The 9,663-nt window shown below is 44.3% G+C and overlaps 1 protein-coding gene across 1 annotated transcript in view; it reads left to right on the forward strand.

The window, feature by feature from the left end:
• The window catches only part of dennd2c (DENN/MADD domain containing 2C), a 28,064-nt gene extending 19,604 nt beyond the window's left edge, over positions 1 to 8,460 (forward strand). Inside the window, 7 exon segments of the mRNA XM_084479619.1 lie at positions 1,463 to 1,611; positions 2,699 to 2,876; positions 3,442 to 3,483; positions 4,134 to 4,251; positions 5,717 to 5,968; positions 6,527 to 6,607; positions 6,934 to 8,460. Of these exon segments, the coding sequence (XP_084335745.1) occupies positions 1,463 to 1,611; positions 2,699 to 2,876; positions 3,442 to 3,483; positions 4,134 to 4,251; positions 5,717 to 5,968; positions 6,527 to 6,607; positions 6,934 to 6,965 (852 nt within the window). The 3' untranslated portion in view covers positions 6,966 to 8,460.
• Positions 8,461 to 9,663: the final 1,203 nt, after the last annotated feature.

The following is a 9,663-nucleotide window of genomic DNA, read 5'->3' on the forward strand; positions in this document are numbered from 1 at the left end:
GGTCTCACTCTAGTGTCACTCCTGTTTAATACCATGGTCTCACTCTAGTGTCACTCCATGGTCTCACTCTAGTGTCACTACTGTTTAATACCATGGTCTCACTCTAGTGTCACTCCATGGTCTCACTCTAGTGTCACTCCTGTTTAATACCATGGTCTCACTCTAGTGTCACTACTGTTTAATACCATGGTCTCACTCTAGTGTCACTACTGTTTAATACCATGGTCTCACTCTAGTGTCACTACTGTTTAATACCATGGTCTCACTCTAGTGTCACTACTGTTTAATACCATGGTCTCACTCTAGTGTCACTCCATGGTCTCACTCTAGTGTCACTCCTGTTTAATACCATGGTCTCACTCTAGTGTCACTACTGTTTAATACCATGGTCTCACTCTAGTGTCACTCCATGGTCTCACTCTAGTGTCACTACTGTTTAATACCATGGTCTCACTCTAGTGTCACTACTGTTTAATACCATGGTCTCACTCTAGTGTCACTCCATGGTCTCACTCTAGTGTCACTACTGTTTAATACCATGGTCTCACTCTAGTGTCACTCCTGTTTAATACCATGGTCTCACTCTAGTGTCACTCCATGGTCTCACTCTAGTGTCACTACTGTTTAATACCATGGTCTCACTCTAGTGTCACTCCATGGTCTCACTCTAGTGTCACTACTGTTTAATACCATGGTCTCACTCTAGTGTCACTACTGTTTAATACCATGGTCTCACTCTAGTGTCACTACTGTTTAATACCATGGTCTCACTCTAGTGTCACTCCTGTTTAATACCATGGTCTCACTCTAGTGTCACTCCATGGTCTCACTCTAGTGTCACTACTGTTTAATACCATGGTCTCACTCTAGTGTCACTACTGTTTAATACCATGGTCTCACTCTAGTGTCACTCCATGGTCTCACTCTAGTGTCACTACTGTTTAATACCATGGTCTCACTCTAGTGTCACTCCTGTTTAATACCATGGTCTCACTCTAGTGTCACTCCATGGTCTCACTCTAGTGTCACTACTGTTTAATACCATGGTCTCACTCTAGTGTCACTACTGTTTAATACCATGGTCTCACTCTAGTGTATTTTCCTTATCAATCCTGATTGGACAACAGTTGCATCCACAAGGTAGTGGTCTAGTCTAATTCAACTGGTTGAGCATCAAGGCATTGAAACTGGTGGTTTGATTTCCACTGGGGACACCCGGTGAGAATGTATGCACTCATGCTTGGATAAAAGTGTCCACCAAATGGCACAGCGAGATATTCAGTAGTATAGTTCAACTTTATTCATAATACACCTTTCCCAAATTTCACTTCTGGAATCAACAAAGTGACCTCTGATCAGCCACAGAACGCACCTGAAAGCGCCTGTCAAAAACCATGGATTAGAAATAGGAGCAAAGGAACAGTTTACTAGAATGCAAGGGCTGCTCCTATTGGCTCCCCAGGTGCTGACCCTGTGTCGGCCGGTAGACTCCCGGCTGGAACACGTGGACTTCCGGACCCTTCTGCAGTGCCTGAGTGTGGAGCGGCTGCTGCAGGTGTTCAGCTCCCTGCTGCTGGAGCGCAGGGTCATCTTCATCGCTGACAAGCTGGGGTAGGCGCCGCCGCTGTTGGCCGCTCACCGCGCTCCCCACAAGCTTATTGGACGATTTTTAATGGAAACATTAATTGAATATGACTGTGGGTGTATATATATATATATTATAAGTAGGGCTGTCACTTGTCTAGTTTTTGCTTATTAAGTACATTTGCTATGAATGATCATGTGTCATTCCATTTGATAATCTCATTTAACTTCAGTTGGAGTGGATTTAAAATAGAATTTTAAAAGTGTGATTAATCGCGAGTTAACTCACCAATACTATGCGATTAATCGCGATTTTAAAAAATGAATCGTTTGACAGCCCTAATTATAAGAAATAAAATCCTACTTCCGACAAGAGCAAAGATGGACAAAAGCTAGTATGCTAGCAGTTGACTCCTCCTATCATGCTAATTGACCCTCAGCCTAGCCTCGCTAGCTAGCTAGCTGTAATCCACAGCAGGACTGCTAGCTGGAGAATGTGCAGAGGCTCAGTCGATAGGTTACTGTGGCAGATACCTGTCGTAGCTTACAAGTGTATCCATCTGTGCTTGTCGCAGTTAAGCTAACAAGCATATCTTCTGTCCCCTTAGCGTGTTGTCGCGGTGTAGCTAACTAGCATGTCTTCTGTCCCCTTAGCGTGCTGTCGCGGTGTAGCCAACTAGCATATCTTCTGTCCCCTTAGCGTGCTGTCGCGGTGTAGCCAACTAGCATATCTTCTGTCCCCTTAGAGTGCTGTCGCGGTGACGCTAACTAGCATATCTTCTGTCCCCTTAGCGTGTTGTCGCGGTGTAGCCAACTAGCATATCTTCTGTCCCCTTAGCGTGCTGTCGCGGTGTAGCTAACTAGCATATCTTCTGTCCCCTTAGCGTGCTGTCGCGGTGTAGCCAACTAGCATATCTTCTGTCCCCTTAGCGTGCTGTCGCGGTGTAGCCAACTAGCATATCTTCTGTCCCCTTAGAGTGCTGTCGCGGTGACGCTAACTAGCATATCTTCTGTCCCCTTAGCGTGTTGTCGCGGTGTAGCTAACTAGCATATCTTCTGTCCCCTTAGCGTGCTGTCGCGGTGTAGCTAACTAGCATATCTTCTGTCCCCTTAGCGTGCTGTCGCGGTGTAGCCATGCAGTGCTGGCGCTGCTCTACCCCTTCATCTGGCAGCACACCTTCGTCCCTGTGCTTCCGGCCAGCATGTTGGACATCAGCTGCTCTCCCACCCCCTTCCTCATGGGGGCGCTGGCTCCCTGCCTGCCTCAGCTGCTGGAGCTGCCCATCGAGGAGGTCCGTTGCCCCCACACTGATGCATGATGTTTTTGTCAAAGGCATCTTTGTTTGTCATAGTGCGTTTGTCGTGCATAACGGTGACACTGTGTTTAACAAGGGAAATGAAGACACAAGACACAAGGAATTAGTTTATAGTTTGAGATGTTACGTTATTGACTGATCGTTTAAAGTAGTTAAGGTTTTGTCAGATATTAGTAGGGTTGTGTTTCTTAAATATCAAAGTACTGAAGTACAACAGGTATATGCATGCAAGACAAAAAGTACTAAGTGATTTCCCAAAGACATAGCATAATTTGGTACGGCAACAATGCCCTCATATTTTTTCTATTTTTTTATTTGACCTTTATTTAACCAGGGAGACAAATCACATTGAGATAGATATCTCTTTTACAAGTGAGCCCTGGCAGTATTTGGTGGATTATAAATGTACAAAGGTTTCGGCAAATGTTTTTTAAACCACAAATTGTTGCAAACTTTAAAGTCCAACTATTAACCTAACTATGTAAATAGTTATACTTTCTATGGTACGATTTTGAAATTGTATTTGTTCTTTCCTCTCCAGGTGCTCATTGTGGATCTGTGTGCGGACAAGTTTGTCATTCAGGTGTGTATGTGTGTGTGTGTGTGTGTGTGTGTGTGTGTGTTGTGTGTGTTTGTATCCTTATAAAAGGGGAATGACAGGTCCGTCAGCTAGAATCAATAGGAGGCCGGTATGAAGCCCTTGTCTGAACCTGTCTGTGTTTTTTACCCACAGTGCACTTGACTGTGACAGAGACAAATTCCTCATTCCGTACTCGATCATTTCCTTGGAAAATGTCACAACAATAATGGTGGGGGGGGTCGGGGGCTACACAATAACAGTATATAGTATAGTAGAACTCTATAGTAGAACTCTAATATAAGGTAAATAAATGGTGTAGGAAAAAATAAAAATGTCTTGTTTCTCAGAAGAGAGCTTATATTTTGCCGTTTGTCACTCCATGGTCTCACTCTAGTGTCACTACTGTTTAATACCATGGTCTCACTCTAGTGTCACTACTGTTTAATAGTTTGTTGTTTTAACGTTTTCTTTGTTTTAATTGTCTTAATTTCAGTTTCAGTTTACGTCACTAGTTGAGTTATTCCCCAGCCCTGATGGACACCTATGTAGTAAACGTCACCTGACACAGTCCACACCCTCCCTCCAAGTCTACAACTGTTCCAAACCATTTGTCAACTAATATCCATTTGACTCCATCTCCCATGATGCACCAGCTGGGGGACGAGGACTGCATCCTGCCCAGTAAGCTGCAGGCGGCGCTGCAGCAGGTGCTGGAGGAGAGAGAGCTGATCCTGGGGCAGGAGGCGGAGCCGGATGGGGCCAGCCCTGGAGGTCAGTGCCCGTCCTGGGTCACATGTGGAACACATGAGTCCATTCAGAGACTCCGGAGAAAACCTTTGCTGCTTTCATTCTGTGGTATGAATGTGATGCTATGCATGGTATGTGTATGTGTGTATGTGTTAGCATACCGAGATTCACGGTCGTCCTGCACGCCCATTGAGAGGGGGTCCACTATAATATCAACAGCCTAACGTTGTCATGGTCCTGAGGTATAATCAGATGTAACACGAGAACGTTGCGCCGTGGCCATGACCCTTGCTAAGAGACCGACGTGAGGACTACAGTCCCCGGGTCCTCCTAAACCTCCTCCACTCTAACCCCTCCACCTGAACCGCGCGAGGTCCTCACCAGAGACCTCGTGTTGCCAGCCAGTGTGGTGCATGGACGCGCTAAAAGAGCGGCGTTCCATTGAACGCGCTGGGGGACAGACAGTGGCTCAGGAGGTAGAGCAGGTTGACTGGAAACCTGAAGGACGCTAGTTAGATCCCCGGCTCCTCCTAGTCGAGGGTCAAGGTGTCCGTGAGCAAGACCCCTGACCCTAACTGCTCCCGGGGAGCTGGCTGTCGCCTTGCGTTGTTGACCCCATCGTCGTTGTGTGAATGAGTGTATGAACCGTTTTAAGTCACTTCGGATAAAACTGTCTGCAAAATGGCTTAAATGTAAATGTCATATATTTGGTGAGTGGTGAACTGAACGTACCCGACGCTCACGCACTGTTTACCGGCTCCCGTGGATCAACTGCAACCGGCGTGCAAGCCAAAAACAATAACGACAACGGAGCTGCCGCTGAAGCCAAAAGTGCACGTGAATATTTGAAAGTTGAGTTATATGAACAAACGAGTACAGATTTGAACGGTGAGAGTCTGAACGGCAACGAATTTAAAAAGACGTCGAATTGACGCATCCGACCAGTCTTGTGTCGGAAATATTTGCGACATAATGACGATCATCACAAGAAGGGGAAGCACTTGAGCCAACTGCCATAAAGTTCCTCAAACTGGCCGGCGGCTGCGGTTAGCTTGGTTTTTTACTTTCTGCATAACATGGCACATTGTTTAAGGGGTAAAACATATACTCACATTGTTTTTCCTTGGCTTTTAAAAGTAATCTTGATTCTACAGTAGTATACAGGAATTAATTTAGTTAGGGCCGTGGGCAGTGGCAACGATTTGGGGGGTGGATGGGTAGGAGGAGGTTCTTCTGAAAAATAATAGAATACGGCCCTAAATGTAAATAGATAGATAGATACATATAAACTTTATTTATCCCTAGGGGAAATTCAGGGTCCAAGTAGCTTAGAGACATAGATGCATCACACATAACATACACATACCACAAGCAGGATTGTGATGTATGTAAAATAGAATAGAAAATGTAGAATAGAATAAAAAGTTTTTTTAAATGAACGTGAACAGTTCATTTTCTTGGACGGTGAACCCCCCCCCCCCCCCCCCAGACCGCGGCGAGCAGCTGAGCGCTCTGGTGTCGGAGGCCTTCGTGCGTCTCTTCGTGGAGCTGGTGGGCCACTACCCGCTGCACATGGCCGAGGCGTCGGCCGGCACCCGCGAGCTGCAGCGCGACGCCTTCCGCAAGTCGCACCCGTCCCGCGGCGTGCGGCAGTTCCTGCAGCTCTTCATGGAGACCCAGATGTTCGCCGGCTTCATCCAGGACAAGGAGCTGCGCAAGGGCGGGGGCGGTGCGGGCAAAGGTAGGCGGGGCCAGTGGTCCACCCATCGCACACGCAGAGAGGCAGGAGTTGTAGGCGTTGGAGTCGTGGCGAAGGGACGTGACGGACACCTGCCTCTGGTTGCTTTTCGCCAACTCTCTTTGTTTATTTATCGCCTTTATTCCCTGAATCAATTCATTAGTATTTAACCCCACGCGGCCCTCCGTCTATCTGTAAACACCTTTTGGGTTTATTTCCTGCTCCCTCACCCACTGTCCCCGTGTTCAAAACTAAAGCACCACCTACATGCTACGGGCTAGAATGGACACCGACTGATCTCCTCTCAGTTCCGCCCCCTAGAGGCGCCCTGCTTGTAGTGCACTCCCCATGAAGGGCCTGATGCCTGACAAGATGATGCACCAGTCTAGCGTCCTGCTTCATGCTGTGATACAACATGCACTCAAAAGCTGCTCTTTTCCCTGCTCCCATTACACACCTATCCAACAACACTAATTGTTGAATCCGATGAGAATCGCCCGATCAGTCAAAGCACGCCGTCAACAGTCGAGTCTTTGTGAATCACACCTCTGTTTCCCTCAGGTCTGTTTGAGGCGAGGGCAGCAGAGTATCTGGAGTCGTACCCGGAGCCCACCGGTGTGAACCGGTTCCTTAAAGGACTAGGTGAGCGCTGGTCCCCTCCTCACCTTGTCCCTATTTCAATGTTTAACATACAAGTCAAGTTTTCTGGTCAGTTAAAGTGCAGTTAAACACTCGGTCATTCCGTACAATGAAATGCTCATAACAAGGTAAAGGTTGTCTGTGTAGTGAGAAAGAGCAAAACACATAATAAGACTTACTATCAAATGTAAGTAATAATGAGGATTGACTAGAAAAGGAAAAGAAAAGAGTGTTTGATTTGGAACAACACTAATACAAATAAAACAAGAGCCGCTAAGGTATTCCAGATATAAAATAAAGACGATGTTTGCGGTTGGTTCCCCTTCCAGGAAGCAAGATAAAGTTCCTCCAGATGAAGTGATCGTGGATCACACCTCCATGTCTCCGAGACAGGACGAAGAGGAGCACCGAGTCAGTCTGAGAAGGACAAGGACGTGGAAGAAAGTATTGATGGCAGCAGCAAAGTGTGTCCTTCAGACTCTGGGGCCTACCTAGCTACCTAGCGGTTTGGCTAGCTATCGATCTAGTTCATTAGCGGTTTGGCTAGCTATCGATCTAGTTCATTAGCGGTTTGGCTAGCTATCGATCTAGTTCATTAGCGGTTTGGCTAGCTATCGATCTAGTTCATTAGCGGTTTGGCTAGCTATCGATCTAGTTCATTAGCGGTTTGGCTAGCTATCGATCTAGTTCATTAGCGGTTTGGCTAGCTATCGATCTAGTTCATTAGCGGTTTGGCTAGCTATCGATCTAGTTCATTAGCGGTTTGGATAACTATGGCTCTAGTTCATTAGCTGGTTGGCTAATTATCGATCTTGTTCATTATTGGCTAAGAAAGTTTAGGGGAAGAAACCTGGAATATTAGTAATTAGAGTAACAGTTAATAATCTCAGATTAATAGTTGATAATCTTGCAGTGCAAATGCATAATCTCTCGAGTTACCTGATAATCTTGGAGTAACAGTTAATAACCTCATATTAACAGCTAAAAGTAAAGTAACGTTTAAAAAATCGGATACTATGATTCATCAAATCACTCGATTTTGGTACTTATCCTAACTTCGAGTAACTTCAAATACACTTATTACAACTCATTAGCTACCCATAATGATTATTAGTGTCAGATAACACAAAAACGTACTTCAATATTGTTTATAATGTTCATAAAGGAGGCGGTTTACATGTCTACCAACATTCCCAAACTCACGCTCCAAGTGTTTACTGTTGAAGTTATGGATCAGAGCGGTACTGTGTATCGGTCCGTTCCTCAAATCATGGACTCTGAAACGGTATCGCCGGCGACAAACACCATTAGCAGTCAGCCATTTTGTGTTGTGTAAATAGTTATACTTTCATGGTATGATTTTTGAATGTATTTTATGGATGGAAGAAGACCTCAGATTGTTGTTGTCTTTGATTTAGCTCTGTTTGAGCAGAAAAGTGTAAATTTGACTAAATATCCATTTAAATGTTTTGAGTACATAAGACCATGGCAAATATTTATACTGCTCTGTAGAAATGTGACGTTCATTTCAAAAACCACTATTTTTGTCACATTCCTTTCAAGAGTTCAAGACTTTGAACTGTTTTTTTTAATTGCTTTTATAAATCTTGCATTGATTTGATTGACTTTTTGTTTATTTGCTCTGTTTACATGAATAATGAATAATTAGTTGGGTTACTTCGGTTGACCAATTCTGTGGACCTTCCTCTGAATAGACTTCCTTCAGACTGGAGTTGTAAATACTTACGTGTACTTTGCACAATGTCATGATCCAATGTACAGTATTTTTTAATATTAGACTTTTAATTGTATGTATTTCTTATACTTGTTTGGCATCTCAGAAACGACATTGAGCACAAATTGTATTCGTGTTCAATGTCGCTTCCTAGTGGTGGTTCCAGGGTTGTGCATTGGAGGGCAGCTCGAGGCAGTGGTTCTAAACCGGTCTAGCCTCAGGAGGACCCTCAAGTGTCGTTAAATCACGACCCAAAAATAAAAAATATATTAACCAAAATTGCAGCAATCAACAATTCCTTCATGTACTGTTAAGAACAATGGATGAGCAAAAAGCTGCAAAAAATCAAAACATTTGTTCATTCATTCATAGGCTTCTCTCTAAAATCTAAGGTTTGGCATATGCTATGGCATAACCTCAACTTCCATCTCTTATAAATGAACTCCGTTGTCCCCACAAATGTCTGCACATGGTCGTCTTATCAAGTAGGCAGTAAAATGAGAGACAAAGGCTACGATCGCCACAGGTAGAAGTTCTGTGAGGCTTACACAAAGCTGTTAGAAACTTCCTTTCTGAAATCCATGTGCTTGTTGACCAACCTATAAATGAATGATTTGCGTTGACTTCCAACACTCCTATAGTATTGGGTAAGGCAGCACTTCCTCTGGGAGATATAGCAGGACACCTAGGGCACCATCCCATGATGAATACATAATTAAAAAAGGTGAACCAGTGAGATCATCACAGCCCAAACATGCTGGATCGTTGATGGGTATAGTAGAGTGTAGCGTGTGTGGAGAGATGCTAAGGACATCCAGGGAGCAGTACAGAAAAAAGAAGCATGTGCTAAGAAAAAGGCAGAGCTGTAGTCCAGACAACGTTTGTCGAGTCCAAATGAACGAGACAGTCAGGACCGAGACGGACAAAAAAGACTCCTCTTAGAGACCACTTACTTACCTGTTTAAAATGTTTGTTACGCTAAAAACATGACATCACTTTGCACTATTATTTGTAATGAACAAAAGCAAGTGCAGTGTCACAACACAGTATAGGATCAAATGATGTCACATCGTTTAATTTAAGCAGAGCCTTTTCACTTAAAAGTCCATAATGGGTGAAGGAAAACTAGGGCTGAACGATTTGGCGAAATAATCGAATAGCGTCTTCTGTATTATTCATTAAACACAAGCAATAAATCTATCTATAGTATGACCAACACACAGTGTTGGGAAGGATACTTTTAAAATGTATCCAGTTACAGAATACAGAATACATGCCCAAAAATGTAATATGTAACATATTCCGTTACCTCACTCAATCTGAG

This window comes from Micromesistius poutassou, assembly GCF_964030765.1.
Source record: "Micromesistius poutassou genome assembly, chromosome: 15".
NCBI classification, from domain to species: domain Eukaryota; kingdom Metazoa; phylum Chordata; class Actinopteri; order Gadiformes; family Gadidae; genus Micromesistius; species Micromesistius poutassou.